This window comes from Antennarius striatus, chromosome 12 (assembly GCF_040054535.1).
Source record: "Antennarius striatus isolate MH-2024 chromosome 12, ASM4005453v1, whole genome shotgun sequence".
Classification (NCBI taxonomy): domain Eukaryota; kingdom Metazoa; phylum Chordata; class Actinopteri; order Lophiiformes; family Antennariidae; genus Antennarius; species Antennarius striatus.
Genome location: NC_090787.1, coordinates 20,339,325 through 20,355,011, shown reverse-complemented (window position 1 = coordinate 20,355,011; position 15,687 = coordinate 20,339,325). Strand labels below are relative to the sequence as shown.

The 15,687-nt window shown below is 38.4% G+C and overlaps 1 protein-coding gene across 1 annotated transcript in view; it reads right to left on the bottom strand.

Moving 5' to 3' along the window:
• Nucleotides 1–391: 391 nt before the first annotated feature.
• dnajc10 (DnaJ (Hsp40) homolog, subfamily C, member 10) overlaps nt 392–15,687 on the bottom strand; it is a 31,531-nt gene continuing 16,235 nt past the window's right edge. Inside the window, exons 10-25 of the mRNA XM_068330177.1 lie at nt 13,188–13,253; nt 12,658–12,723; nt 12,470–12,559; nt 12,262–12,372; nt 12,064–12,178; nt 10,459–10,586; nt 9,733–9,849; nt 9,555–9,656; nt 9,336–9,396; nt 8,866–8,960; nt 4,606–4,739; nt 3,323–3,376; nt 3,086–3,233; nt 2,884–3,006; nt 782–886; nt 392–705 (exon numbers count right to left, since the gene is read on the bottom strand). Coding sequence (XP_068186278.1) covers nt 694–705; nt 782–886; nt 2,884–3,006; nt 3,086–3,233; nt 3,323–3,376; nt 4,606–4,739; nt 8,866–8,960; nt 9,336–9,396; nt 9,555–9,656; nt 9,733–9,849; nt 10,459–10,586; nt 12,064–12,178; nt 12,262–12,372; nt 12,470–12,559; nt 12,658–12,723; nt 13,188–13,253 — 1,527 coding nt within the window. The 3' untranslated portion in view covers nt 392–693. The remainder of the gene's footprint in view (nt 706–781; nt 887–2,883; nt 3,007–3,085; nt 3,234–3,322; nt 3,377–4,605; nt 4,740–8,865; nt 8,961–9,335; nt 9,397–9,554; nt 9,657–9,732; nt 9,850–10,458; nt 10,587–12,063; nt 12,179–12,261; nt 12,373–12,469; nt 12,560–12,657; nt 12,724–13,187; nt 13,254–15,687) is intronic.

Genomic DNA, 15,687 nt, shown 5'->3' with positions numbered 1-15,687 from the left:
CTGTCTTACATCAAAGATCTTAAAGAACTGACACCCCCCCAGGGCCCTTCACTCAGTGGAGGCAGGAAACGATCAGCACCCAACAAAGTCTCCATCTCCCCCACTCCCATAGGTACAAATTCCTTCCGACCTAGACTTATGGGATAAATCTTGTTTTCCTAATTTCCCTTCTGAGATCACAAAATACTTGGAAAAATGGAAAATCAGGAAACTCTCATAATTGTTTTTTCAAAAATCTACTGAAGTAGCTGTGCTTTTTTAAATATTTTTTCAGTAACCTTATTGCTAGCCTAATATTTTAAGTTCTATGCCACGGTATATTCAACTTTTTTTTAAAATATAGAAAATTACAATTAACTAAAAGTAAGTGTACAACATTTAACAGAAATAGTTTTATTCTGACAGTCCAGCAAATTCTACACAATAATATACAACATCATGCCAGCATTTGGCTTAGTGTGTTTCACTGTTCAAAGAGTGAATAAATAGACAAGATTAAAAACAAACAAATAAACAAACAAACAAAAAAGGCTGGCATTGAAACATTCAGTATAGGAGGTAAGTCAGTGTGTCACTGACATCTGATCATGGAGTGTGAACTGAGCTATTGTCCAATGACAGTTAATCCACTTCTGTCTTTTCCTGCTCAGTCACATTGCAGATGTTTCCCACGGCACCGTCATCACATAATCATCAGAGCTCATCCTGCAAACGTATATCAAAATGTTACTCTTCTTCACTGCTTGGATCACGTTTTACTGTGATGTGAACCACAAGTTACCTTTGAAATAGTCTTAAACTGCGGCAACTGCTGTAGTCGCTTTCTGATAATGTCAGCAATGGTATTGGCATCACGGCTACTAATGTATTCTCCACTTTGTAGATTCTGTAAGGACACGCACACACACACACACACACACACGCACACGCACACACACACACACACACACACACACACACACACACACACACACAGGCATCATAAAGCTTTTTGACCATAAACAAATGTTCAAAGTAGCTTTTACTGTTTCAAACCCATGATATTTTATTTTTGTCAAGGTAGAATTCGTGATCAAAATTCCACAAAAATTAAGGCAATGTTTGATAAATGTAATCATTCTCAATTGAATATTGTTAACACAATATGCACAGCAAAAGCATTACACTATCTGTTCCACAAACACAAAATGGTCAAGATTTTCTGAAATATCCATCTATAGACCAGATAGCGGCAGCAGTACTGTTTTTGGATGATATAATTGTAAATAAATTGTTATTTTGCAAACAAAAGCCCTTTCTTGCTTTGGACAACGTCTCTAAAGACATGGATAAGTGAGTTTGTTGTTGAAGAACTTGAATGAGTCTTAACCTCAACGCAATAGAACATCTTTGACCAGAGACGCATGAGGCACACGTGTCAAACTCAAGGCTCGGGGGTCAAATGTGGCCCGGGGGCCAAATGTGGCCCGTCACATCATTTAATGTGGCCCGCGAGAGTGTCTAAAAATAAATAGGTTGATAAGTGCTTTCACCAAAAACTAAATTTCCCACAATGCCCCACAATTAAGCCCCTTTTAACTTTAACATAAAAGTTTTTGAACAAAGTTAATGTCTTAACTCGTGTTTGATATTATTTTTCTTTTTTCATTTGATAGTTTGATCCTTGATTGAGATCAAACTGTTATGTTGGTTTCATAACCAGACAAATTAAAAAGATCCACGTTGTAACAGAGCAACAAGCAAACATTTTTTCCTGTGCAACTGTAATGTTTGTAACGCTTACTATTATTTTACAGTACATTGAGTTATATTTACTTCCATTTATTAGTTACATCTGGTCCTTTCAGGACAGCCATTATGCTGATGTGGCCCTCAGTGAAAATGAGTTTGAAACCCCTGCTTTAGAGCCAGACCTTCTCATCCAATATCCGTGTCTGGCCTCACAAAAGCCCTCTGGAAGAATGGTAAAAAAAATCCCTTAACACACTTCAAAACCTTGTGAAAAATATTCCACTCAAGTAAAATTGCGAGGATCGACAGGCGGATACATTTGGCCATTTTCTGTATCTTTTCACAATTAGCACAAGGGTGTCAACTCACTTTCACCGAGGGTCACACCAGCATAACGGCTGTCCTCAAAGGGCCGGATGTAACTAATAAACGTAACTACATGTAAGTCAATGTAATGTTAAACAAATGTAACGACTCATTAATGTTAAGTAACTCTGAATTTATTACTAAAGTCACAAACATTACAGTTGCAGAGAAAAAACATGTTTGTTTGTTTCTCTGTTCTAACATAAATCCTTTTAATCTGTCAGGTTATTAAACCAACAGAACTCCATCAATCAAGGATCAAACTATCAATGAATAAAGAAAAATAACATCAAACACAAGTTAGAACATTAACTTGTTCAAAACGCTTTCAATGTTAAAATGACAAAAATTTAATTTTAATTACTGCATTGTGGGAAATGTAGTTTTGGTCAATACACACGTTTGACCTATTTATTTTTAGACACGCTTACCTTTTATGCTCTCACGGGCCACATAAAATGATGTGGTGGGGCACATTTGGCCCCCGGGCCTTGAGTTTGACACATGTGCATTAGCATGTAGAAGAGATTTCTATTGATAACTGTATTTTTAGTATTTTTTACTCTTTTCTCTTTTTGGTTATTTCTAACTAGAACTTCTAAAATTCTCCTGAGGGTAAGGTGTGTAGAATTTGCATTTTTTTACTGACAGCAATCGCAGTGCTTCTGAGGCCTGCGCATGGTTAAATATTTCAGAACCATTGTTCCTCGTCGTTCTTAGCTGTTTGCAATGTCAAATAAATAGACTTATAAAACAACTTCTATGTGTTTTATGTAGGGTACTCACCCTCTTTTGTCCCAGGAACGGGTAGAATCTGACAGTCGGATAGGCAGTTATTCCAGCGGATTGACAGGTCTGATGATGGGCCTGACAATCAAGCTTCCCAGCCCGAACCTCCCCTTTAAGAAGCTGCCAATCGGACGAAGGAAATCATCTCAAGAACATGCAAACGCCAGAAGAAATAAAATTAAAAAAATCATATACCTACTTGAGCTAGGACCTCAAACTCTGGAGCAAAGTGTTGACAAGGTCCACACCAAGGGGCATAAAAGTCTAGAACCCAGTGATCCTGGCCTGACAAGACCTGAGACCTGAAGGACTCTGGAGTCAGGTCCACTGACGCTTTGGGTAAAGAGCTGCCAGAAAACAACATCAGACACATCCAAACATTTGAAAGACATCCAATTAACTAAGACATTGATTCTTTTTACTGCCAGTATCTCACCTCAGTGCCCAAGCTCTCAATGAATGAGCATCTCGATGCCAACCACTGTAGGTCCTAAAGAGACACAAAGGAATGTTAACAAAACAAAAAAAAAGTACACTTTCGGTTAGGTTTTGATAGTTTCAACTTGTTAATTTAATATATTAGTTTGCAGGTAAATTCCTTCGCAAATAATTTTACTCCTTTCGATTCCCTGTTAGAGTCTTCAGCTTTAACAATGTGTTTGCGAGATTGTTTCAAAAATCTCAATAATGGTCAAACCCAAAATACAAACACAAGTCTAACTGTTTTCATATCACAACTTCTGACTAAAGTTGAGTTTGTTTGCTTTTTCTTTTTCAAATGCAGCACTGCTGACAGTTCTATATTTGGATTCATGACTTTTTAAATAAGACCATGTCTGGTGTGAAGAATGGCTGAGAAGTTTCCAATTGCAGTTTTTTAGGGGTAAAAATTCTGGTCTGGTCCCAAAAATTCTGGGCTGGTCCCCAAAACCCATTTCACATACAGCCCATTTCATTTTTTTAAAAAAAGCAACGAAATCAATAGAAAGCCAGAAAATTGGCATCACTGTTTACAAAATTTTTATAAATTATTTCAGAGTTTCAAACTTTTTTGGAACGAACAGTCCCTTGTCAATTTACCCAAATAGTAGGTCTGATGCACCTGGTAACTATTTAATGTAAAGTAACACATGCATTGTCATATCCATCAAACTAAACAAAGGAATGTAAGTTACTTAATGTTTGTCAGGCAATGTGTGATGGAAAAAGGGACAGGCGTAAATAGCAACTATACAAAGAAATAGTGATATACGTATTTTGTAACACATAATGCATTATATTAAAATGGACCTTTAAAATAGACCATACTGTGAGTCTCGGACTTCCATAAAACACAAAAGTGCTTTAAACAGTCTATCAGAGTGTGGGAATAGGTAATATAGATAGAACTTGGTTTAATATCAGTATGGGGAGGGTTCATAAACAATTAAATTACCGTATATAATAAGATAGTTTGTCGCTATATCGCGGAATTTCGTTTTTGCGGGTGGTTCCTAGAACGCATTAACCGTCAGGACCAAGGGATCACTGTACAGCAAAACACACACAAAAAAGCCACTTCTTGTAGGGTAAAATTGATGACTGAAACTAACATACTTTGTTTGTTTCTAGGCATTAGGTGTTACAAAAATTGCACACAAAAAAAATAAAAAGAAATGAAATCAATGGAGAACAAATGATGCCAGTTGGAGATTCATCCACAAAGAGAATGATACATACATGTAACGATCTGGTTGGTGAGTGTTTCCGAAGTATAGGCGGACCTCAGGGTACGCCCTCACATTGTGACTCCAACAGAATGACTGGAACTGCTGACAGTTAACTGAACCAACCAGGATCTGACCGGACACCATCTAAATGGTGACAAAGATAGAAGCACAGAGCAAAGTTACACTGTGCAATTTAAATGTTCTCTAAGTTTTCATTCAGGTCCTAAAAGTGCATCAATTCTGATTAAGTTAATCATCTGAACCAGTGTTTGCAGTTATATCCATCATGTGAGCACATAAAATATCAGTGTCACTGCAGATATTCACGTAATATTTGTTTAAGCTCATTTTAAAACTGAATTATACAGTTTACAAGTGGTATTTTCCAGAGGCTGAAATCTGCCAAGGAGAGATAAAACCTTATTTCGACCCAATTGTTAATCTGTATTGATGAATGTAGCAGAATACTGGAGACAAAGTTTTTGATGACTAGAAGAAGCAACTTGGGGCGGCAGTGGCTCAGTGGTAAAGTGGGCGGCAGAGCGGGTCGTCCAATGTTCTGTGATTGGCGGTTCGATTAGGTTGTAGATCAGTGGTTGTCTATGTAGTTGTATCAGCTGTCAGACAAAACAATGTGTGGCTTCAGATCCGGTCGTGAGAAAGGTTTGGTGAGACTATGGAAAAACTTTCAGACAGTTCTGAAGAGATTCTGGCAAACGATGAGTCAGGAGTTAGAAAGTGGATACATAAAACAATATATAAGCAATAAATAAATTAGCAAATAAATAAATAAAGGGTAGGGGGTTGGCCTCATCTCAATCCTACTGGCTGATGTTGTTTGGGGCAGTGGTAGGAATGATTCTAGACAACTGGAAAGTGATGAAAGTGATAACCCATCGGTTTTTGAGTGATGGCTTCTAATAATATGTGGTCCAGTAACAGGTTTCTCCAGATGGGTATACAAATTTCTTTCTTAATTTTTAGTATATAAGGGTAGTTTTCTTGGCAATAATCAACAGGGTTGTATTGTTAAATTGGTTCAGTCTGGTTGAAGTGACGTCTCCAAGCAGTCAGAGAGATGGAGAGGTTGGTATGCAGTATCCAAAGAAAGTACAAAATAGTCCTTTGCAAAAAATGTTTAATGGGGATGCAGCGCCAGAGTGCTTAGATATAGTGTCCAGGCAGTTTTGAGAGTAGTGGAGACAAATGTCTGTGGAAAATACCATAAAAAATAATTTGTGTCCTGTGAGATGAATGCCGTGGATAATCTTGTATTGTATTGGTTGTAGGTTGGCATTTATGGTTATGAGAAAGGTAATTTTGCTGAAATTGGCATACGGTAGAGATTGAAATGTCTGATTCCCATTTGGAAGATAGAAGGCTCATACTGTTTGTCTTTTTAAATATCTTATATATGTCAGATATTAACTTCTTTGAAGATGTTATGTTGATAAGTTGTGAGATGTAGAGAAGTTTGGTGTTGGATTTTTTTTACTGTGGATTTAATTGTTGAATGAATCTGCGAAGTGTTTGTTGCTGATGTCAAATTTCTGGATCATGTCCACAAATGTGAAGAATCTGCCATCAGTAAACATGTTTTGTAATTCCTCTATGTTTTTAAGTGCAGAAACAGGTGTTCTTTTGTTACAAGTGAAATTTGGGTTGTTCCAAATTGGCTGAGTTTTGAGAGCAGTTACTCTTAGTAATATTGTGGGATTTCCACCCAGGCCGTCAGACTCAAGCTCATGGTAGGAGCTTTGAAACAAGGTGGGGTTTTTTTTGTAGTGTTGGAGTCAGGATGGGCAGGTCTTACATCTGGATGTCATTACAAATTGTCCGTTGTAAGTCTAGCCATATAATATCAGATTGGTTATGGTGGGTCCATATTGAAGATGATATGCCAGACTGTACAGGGTGCAATTTGGTGCTTGATTTTTTGTTCCAGTTGCATTTCCTTTTGTTTTTCTAAATATCTGAAATTAAAGATCTCTCATCATTGTTTTATCTATTTCCCACAGCTGAGATGGTGATGCCTCTGGGGAGCCATTCACCTCTAGAAAGATTGCCCACTCCCATTTGATAAGGATGTCAAAATTCGGATCTTGGAGGAGAGGGGTGTTAAAGCGTCCTCTGGGGTTGTTCTATGTGTGCGTTTCGTAGACTAGTTAATCATTACAAGGGTATGATTACTGATGATGGTTGGGTGAATTTTTGATTGGGTGATATTACAGATCAGGGAATTACTAGTAAGAAAAAAGTTCAGAAAAGAACAGGAGTGGTGGGTGGGTGAAAAGTATGAGTCGTCTCTATTGTGCGGATGTTCTATGTGTCAGGACTTAGTGGGCAGTTTGATGTACAGCACAGTCCAGTTTTCGCTCTTATCACCACAACAGCAGAGATTTGTGCTGTTAACTCACTGGCTGCCACAGACAGGGGGGGACAGGCTGGTGGATCTTGTCAGTGAATATCAGACTTTTAATCATGGAATTTAGTGTAATGATGACTGATCTAGTTAGGTGGCAGCATCAAAAGGGTAAACTGGTAACCACCACTGCCGAGCTCTTCTGAAGAATCTGATGGATTTAGTGAACGCAATCCAGATTCATGAGATGAATGGTTTCTGTCTGGATCAACTGGGAGCAGCAGAGACTCGTCCCAAGGTGCACCACACCAAATGGCCCTGAATAAGCCTGGGCATGAGGGAACTAAGAACTAAGTGCCCCCTCCTACCTCCCCTCCCTCTTTCTCCATGTCACATGAATGCTATTTTGTCCCATTTGCGCAGTATATGAACTACTATAGTAATAGTAGTACAGTGGTACCTCTACTTACGAATGTCTCTTCATATGAAATTTCCAAGTTACGAAACGCCTCAACAGGAAAATATTGCCTCTAGTTAAAGAAATTTCAGGATACGAAAGATAAAAATACAGTATGGGCTGATACTCGCAGCTCCCACAGGTTCCTGAACGCAACATTCTCATAGCTGCTGTGCCATTGGCTATTACCTAGCATCCTGGCATCCCATTGGCTAAGAGGGACCTCTGTGTGTAACTAAATAGGTGTCTATGCAGCGTCCTCGTCATTCGGCTCTTGACCCATGAGGTGTTCTGATAGTTTTACGTAAATATATTAACTTTTAGAGTATTCACTATGGACCCCAAGAAAGTGACGGAGAAAAGAGGAAAACAAAAGATGAAGAAAAGAGTTTTTTGTCCGTACAAACAAAGCAAGAGATGATAGAAAAGCATGAAAAAGGGATGCGTTTGGTTGATCACACCATAGAATATGGCCGTAATGCATCTACAATCACCACGTTATTAAAACAAAAGCAAGTTTAAGGAGTTTAAGGCATCGCGTGGGTGGTTGGAGAAGTTCAGAAGGAGGACTGGAATTCACTCTGTTGTTCATGGGGGGGCAAGAGGGCATGAACCAAAGAGGACAAAAAACAATGAGGACAGCAGTTAAAAGGTAAATGACCATCATTTTTATTCTTTATTCTATTCTTTGTTTTTTACGTTATGCACAACTCTCATTCATTGTGTAATAATCTAATTGTAACATGTATTTGTTACATATTTGGATGCATTTTATTGCTTTATAAAACATTTACAGTATGTCTGAATTTTGGGGGGCTTGGAACAGATTAAGGCATTTGCATGGAAAATGCGTCTCTACTTACGTAATTTTCTACTTAAGAAATTTCTTCCAGAACCAATTAATTTCGTAAGTAAAGGTACCACTGCAGTAGGAGCAGAACCCGTACTCAGTTAAGTGCACACGCACCAACACATCTGCAGCCTGTTACAATCGCTCCACTCGTTTTTGCGTCTTTTTCTAGCTTTAGTACTTTTTACTACTTTATTACTTCTACTACTTTATCATTAATTTCTATCTTATTTTCACTACAGTAATCAAGCAGATATTCCATTTTTTTTGCCATTTTATACATATATAAAGTCATCATGGGCAATGTGAAATTGCTCACTAATAGAATGGATCAGCTCTATTTGCTCAGGGTCAAATAGAGTATTGGGAATGCAGTTTGATGTTTTTGTCATCTTGTATTTCATAGAAAAGAACATGTTCCTAAACTTGATATCTAATCATTGTTTTGCTAATCCCACCCATCTGTAGCAGAGAATTTCCAAGTACGTGAGTTTCTTTACAGGCCCCATGTTCAAGACACATGAACAATTACCCTGCACTGATTTTCTCTCCAAAGTGTATCTGTAAATGGTGTGTATATGAAGTGTATTGAGTTCTGTACCCTCGCCATGCGTCTCAGCTCTGGGAACAGAGCCTGACAGGGACCACACCATGGAGCATAGAAGTCTACCACCCAGATCTGCCCTTCAGCTCGACCTAGAGGAGAGATGATTACTTTTATGGGTATATGTAACACTTGCACGAAGTCGGCATGATTTATTCAGATATTATCAGATATATTTCTTAACTAAGAGCTATATTTTAAATTTCTTCACCGACTAGTAATTAAGGTAAGGCCTCACTGTGCTGGAAGTTTCTTTCGCCATTGCTCTGAAGAATATCCTCAACTAACAGAGCAACACAGTTAAAGGTATTTACTCAGTAAATTAAGTTTTCAAGTTTGATTTCAATGTCCTGCTTAAAAATATACCTGTGTAACCTGATGCATTTGAAGATTTTTGTACAATCATTCATTGTTCAAGCAGTAGCAGTATAAGACTAACAATATAGCGCAGTAAAAACTAGTTTTACCTTTAACTTTCTCTGTGAAGTTGGAAGGATCCAGGACCACCACAGATGGATGGACCAGATCCTGCAGTGACAGCAATAATCTGTTTCAGCCAAACCGCACACTGCAAGTATTTTCTGTTTAAGAAACTGTTTATTGACCAGTTTGCTTATCCAGGATCATAATCCTACCTTGAGAACAGGAGTGCTGTTTACTAACATATCATCAATATGGAGTAATACCTGTATGAACTCCAAAATGCTGTCAGCTGAATGTTGTCCTTCATATTCATGGACAGAGGACCCATTAAAGACAACCGTTGTGGGATAAGCCTGAATATTATACTAATAAGCAGAGAGAAAGTAAATTACTAACATGTCAAATATTGTCATTACTGGTAATAAAGTCAATTATTCCTACCATAGAGCAGAGGTTATGGTGGATGGTACAATCCAAAGTACCAAACTTCACCTGTCCAACCAATTGCATTGAAGCTTTTCTCAGCTCAGGCAGTAATGCTCGACATGGTGGACACCACTGCAACATTAGATAAGCAGCAAAAAAGAAAAAGGTCATATCTTGACTGATGTGTTTCAGCGAATGTTTTTTTCAAGTCCCTTCCCGTTAATGTGACATAACTAGATGAGTACGAAGAGTGTGGAAACAACTATGCATTTATTCCCGAGGGAGGAAAACCAACAATGTCATGTAATGTTTGTATTAAAGTTAAAATGAAATTAACTTAAAGGAATACATCGAGAAGCATAAAGAAGATATTTCTAAAGTTTAATTAAAAATAAATGATAGCCTGTCTCAAACCTGGCTCAAAGTTATCAAACTTCTGGCCATTGCATTTGTCATTTTCTGTCTTAGAATTAGGTGTCGTCAGATGAATTAAGGGAGAGCTGCTTGGTGACCTGCAACATTGTGTGCTTTAATTAATTTTAAAAGGAGAAACAATGTATGTAATTGAAAAACAACCAAAGGGAAACCTATTTGTGATTGTATTTTGTCCTGTTCATTCACTCATTCATTTTCAACCGCTTCATCCACAATATCCCTTCATCATTTTTATATTGGTGTAAAATATAAAAATAAAACCTAAACAGGTGAAAAAGAATCACAGTGTGAAGCACTCTTACAAACCGGGACAAAGAAGTCGACCAACCAAGCCTCCTTTCTGTTTGAAGGAAAGTTGTCCGGTCTCAGAGTGGTCACATGAGCATGAATGCTCGCTCTTGCAAAACTCACAATGTTGTATAATGCATCTTTACCTGCAGACACATAAAATTAAATTCAATTTCAATTCAATTCAATTAAAATTAAACAGACATGGGATGAAGCCACTGCTGTACATTCTAACCTGTCAGCTGCTACTTTTTTCGATGCGGCTAATCCATAGATTTTTATGGGCTGACCACAGACGGGTGGGAGAAATAATAAGCTGAGGAAGATGCTACTACAGTTTGTTTTAAACAGATATTTTGCACATCATGCACACCCCTTATGATGGAAACACAAAAAAGACATATGACATATCTTTTAGGTTAAAGGCAATCAATCTAGCTGTCAAAAAAGGAAATAGAGCTATTGCATGTACGCTTGGCATTAATGAATTGTTGGTGATGTTCAGGTGCACTCAATAGTCCGGAATTGACTCACTAACAAACCCCCAAGATACAGCTTCAGATTTTTTTTTTCTCAGAGTGCTGTCATGTTTAGGTTTTGGACTAAAAAAGAAAAAAAAATTAATATCTGACGGTCTCATTCTCATTCTTAAATAAAATTAATTTCAAAAACAAATTCTTTACCCTTTTCTGATATTGAGTTGACTGATAAAATAATAATCACAAAATCTAAAATAAAAATCACAAAATTCAGCAGTTTTTGAAAAAAAAAGTTGCAGCAAAAAGCCACAGACATACGTAAATAGAGCTCAATATCAAAATAAGTCATTAAATTAAATTCAGGGCACATATCTTTCATTTCTGGGCCACATGGTTCCAAGGCTTAGGACAAATAAAGACTTAGATGTTCTACAGAGCCTAGTAAGACTGGTACAAATCTCAAAACAATAGTAAAGCAAGAGAAACCCTTCCCACAGGTGGAGTCCTGCTTCCTCAAATCTCCTAATTCTAACCATAAAGACACTGACTCTATCTGGCCCATCTTCCACTGTCTCTCTGTCTCTTTCTTCCTCGTACCCTGTCCTTTTCTTCATTGTATTTCTTTTCCACCCAACCGGTCAAGGCAGATAGCCGCCCTCCAGAGTCTGGGTCCTGCCCAGAGTTTCTTCCTCAATGAAGGAGTTTTTCCCTTGTCGCTTATGCTTGCTCTGGTGGGTTCTGTTGGTTTTCTGTCTGTTAAAGTGCTTCTAAATGTCTCCCGATGTGATTACGCGCAATAAAAAAGTTGATTGATATTTTCTTTATGGCTTTTGGATTATGTGATTCCTGTATCCTATAGCTCAGGGTTGATCTGTATGAGTGTCTGGTATATTAGGAGTAGGGAGCAGAGCTGGAAGTTGGGTAGGGTTCTGGCTCTGTTTTGTTGAGTTCTTCTGTCAGATTGGCATTGTAAAATTCCTTTAACAATATTGCTTTTGTTAAAACAGCAAAATTGTAAACGAACAGTGACTTGAAATAGTGACCAAATTGTGGGCTTGGAATGTTTGGAATCCCATAGTAATGATGGAAAAATGACAAACAAAACAGAAAACAGAACAACAAAGGTACAGTCTGCAGCACTCACCGTGGTAGATTTCAAAGTCATGGATTCCAAGTCCTTTGAATACAGCAACACATGGTTTATTGATGTAGAGAGACTGACATAATTTTAACTCTGCTGTACAGTCTACTCTGCTAACCTGGAAAGAAAAAAATTAAGTTGCACATAAAGGAAAGTAGAAAGAGACACACAAATACAACATCAGACAGGGGGGGTAGGTACCTGTATGTGCTCATTCCGGAGAAGAGCCTGTAGCCTTTTGTATTCATTTAAAGCAGGGCTTACGTCTCCGAATGTAAAAGTCACCAACCAGCGGTGATGGGCAAGCATTTTCTTAAGACAGAAAGTTACGTAGCATTAAATAAGTTCACATGTTGGAATATTGGTAATGGGGGACTAGTATAGTTCAATTCTATTCTTCTGTATTTACCTGGAAGTTGTCAGTGGTCAGCAGCGGCAAATCAGGCAGATGATTGATAACCTGATTATAAACTTCTTTACTGTCCAAAGTATCAAGCCACTGAAAAATAGGCACAATGATTCAACACTGCCGAACAACTACGTGTCATCGGCGTAGAAATGCTGTCAAAATAGAGCCAGTACAATGATCTGTCTTACTAATACGCTGTCTTGTTGATCTAGTGAACTTCCTTTTGGAAACAATGCAGTCACTCCTTGAGTCACCTGTAATAGCAGAAAGATTAGACTTGTTGTAACGCAAAAATCAACAACACAACCTTCTATTAATGCAAAATTCAGTACTGTTTTTGAAACAAATACTCTATACATACAAGCAAATCTAAAAAGTGTGTGTGTGTGTGTGTGTGTGTGTGTGTGTGTGTGTGTGTGTGTGTGTGTGTGTGTGTGTGTGTGTGTGTGTGTGTGTGTGTGTGTGTGTGTGTGTGTGTGTGTGTGTGTGTGTGTGGACAAATAATTTCTAATCTAATCTAAAATCCAGTAAATTGATTTAAAGATCTTGGATAAATGATAACCTAAACAGACATTTTAAAACAATGAAAAACAAAATAGGGGATGAAAAACGGGGGGAAAAAATGAGAAAAACTGAACAAAAATAGACAAAGGAAAAGGAAAGAAGAATGTGCGACTGTGAAGACTTTATGAGCTGTAACAATCAATGACATTGTCACCTGGAAGGAGGCACAGAGCTCCTCCTCTGTTGTGCAATCCATCCATCCCACCTTAACAAGACCATCCTACAACAAAAAAAACATGTCAAAGAGAAGACCATCTCAACATTTACAAAGTGGTAGTTAAAGCTGAAAGTAGCCTTGACTGGACCCTTGCACAAGGTGACACTTGAAAGTAATAATGTACATCAACTACTTTTTTGTCACTCTAATCCCTCTTCCTCATGCCAGCAGGTGGCGCTATCACTACAATTAAAATATACTGTGTATGAATGTTTTCAGGGTGACAAGTGTTTTTCAACAAAAAAATGTTGGTGCATATTAAATTATTTAGGGTGGAGTTACAAGAAATTCCTCTTTTGGGCATGGTGTGTCCATGTGTCACATTTGATATTTCAGTCAAGTTAGCTGCAGGGTTCCATAATGATCTGTTTAGAAGCCAGTTCTTTTCATTCATTAAATGCATACTCTAGGTCAAGGGTATTCTATTAAAAGTCACAGAGGTCCAGTTATAAAAATGTCCTCTTAGTAAAAAGTCGGAACACAAGTCCAGTTTGTGTCTTACAGCTGCTCCCTATGTCCACATTATCATTTACTAGCAATTTTTAATTCAGGATATGTTTAACTGAGTGCACAGCTAGCTCTTTTACCTCACCATGAATAAAAGAAGACCCAGGCAAATAGATTTCAAGCCTTTATTTTAGATTGAAGAACACGTTACCTTCAGAATTAAAAAATAAAGTGCTAAAAGAGCTGAATAATCCTTTTTCTCATAAATTAAAGACATCCCAGCCTAAAGAACTGAAGGCCTACACTTCAAGTAAAAAAACATTAACATGTTCAGAAAGCATGAATAAAAACTGGCTCTTTCAGGGGAAAACAGAACTTTCTTCATGAGAGAAAGGGGCATGTGGCCTGCAAGTAATTTATTTGTGCACAAGGTGTGCCCTGTGCACAAGGTGTGCCCTGTACACAAGGTGTGCCCTGTGCACAAGGTGTGCCCTGTGCACAAGGTGTGCCCTGTACACAAGGTGTGCCCTGTTCACAAGGTGCTCTCTGAATAGCTGCATCAAGCTGTTTCTGATTTTCTGGTTGCTGTTGAAGCTGACATCAGGATTTGTTTGAGTTTTTCCACACTTCTCATCTTTCTGTGTCACCAACAGCTTTCAAGCACTCCTTCACAACTGTCCCATCACTAAAAGATGTTTGATGTCGCCCCAAAATCCACCATGCCTTTAGTGAACATTCGTTTGCTTTTTTTCTCGGTCATTTTGCCCTCAGCTCGAACTTCAGGGGATAATTCTGCTCAAAAGCTCTGTGCTTTGTTTTGTAGAGGCGCTTCAACATTACAATTTTTAATTAGTGCTGTGTGGTCAGCCCATATGAGGTAAAAGGGTTATGAGATAAAACGATCTGATTGGCTGAACTGAGTGGCGCTACAACCGTGTTAACTTGAGTAGCAGCGTCTGATATCTACGGCCGCGAGCATCAGTAAAAATGTGCCAAGAAAATCTACTCTCGTCAATTAAGTATGGAGTGGTCACGGGTCTGGACAAAACCATCACACGGTCCGGATCCGGACCTCAGTCCGACATTTGGTGATGCCTGCTCTAGGTAGCATCACATTTTCACTGCCATGCAGACGATACCCAGCCATTTTTATCCTTCAAAGCCCATTGATACCAACAGACTAACTAAACTTTAGGCCTGTCTTAAAGATGGTAAAATGTGGATGACCTGCAACTTTTTGCTCCTCTTACAGATGAAACTCATTTCAACCACTTGTATCCAGGATCTTGTCCTTTAGGTCATGACCCAAAGCTCATGACCGTAGGTGAGAGTAGGAACATAGATTGACCTACCACAAGCCATCACGCTGTACTACAGTGTAGATGTGTTTTTGATAGTAAGTCCTAAGGATTCCATACTTTACATTAATTAGTAATTTCTATCCTACAAAAAAGAAATGCAAAAAACGATAGGTGTTCAGCTAAAATGATATCAAAAGCATTAAAATGACAGCCAAAACCAGAAAGGTGGGAAAGAAAAATGACTACTCAAATGGATTCAGGAATAACCAAAATGGCAAAGGCTCAGCTAACGATCGTCACCAGGAGGATCAGAGAAGATCTAAGGTTGTGTCTGAGTACTCTAACAATCAGAGGATGTCTGTGTGAAGAAAAGCTACCGGCAAGAAGCCCCTGCCAAGTCCTGCTGTTAAAAAAACAGACATCTGCTGAAGCTGTTATAATTTGCCAAACAACACATCGACTGGCCTAGAAAGAAATGGCATACTTTTGGACTGATAAGTCAGATTTTTCCTTTTGGGTCTAAGGGCCACTGACCGTTTCTCAGACGTCCTGCAAACACTGAATTCAAGCCACAGTCCACAGTGAAGACGGTGAAGCATGGTGGTGCAAGCATCATGATAAGGGGATGTTTCTTATACTGTGGTGTTGGTCTTATTTATCATAAACCAGGGATCATGGATCAGCTTGAG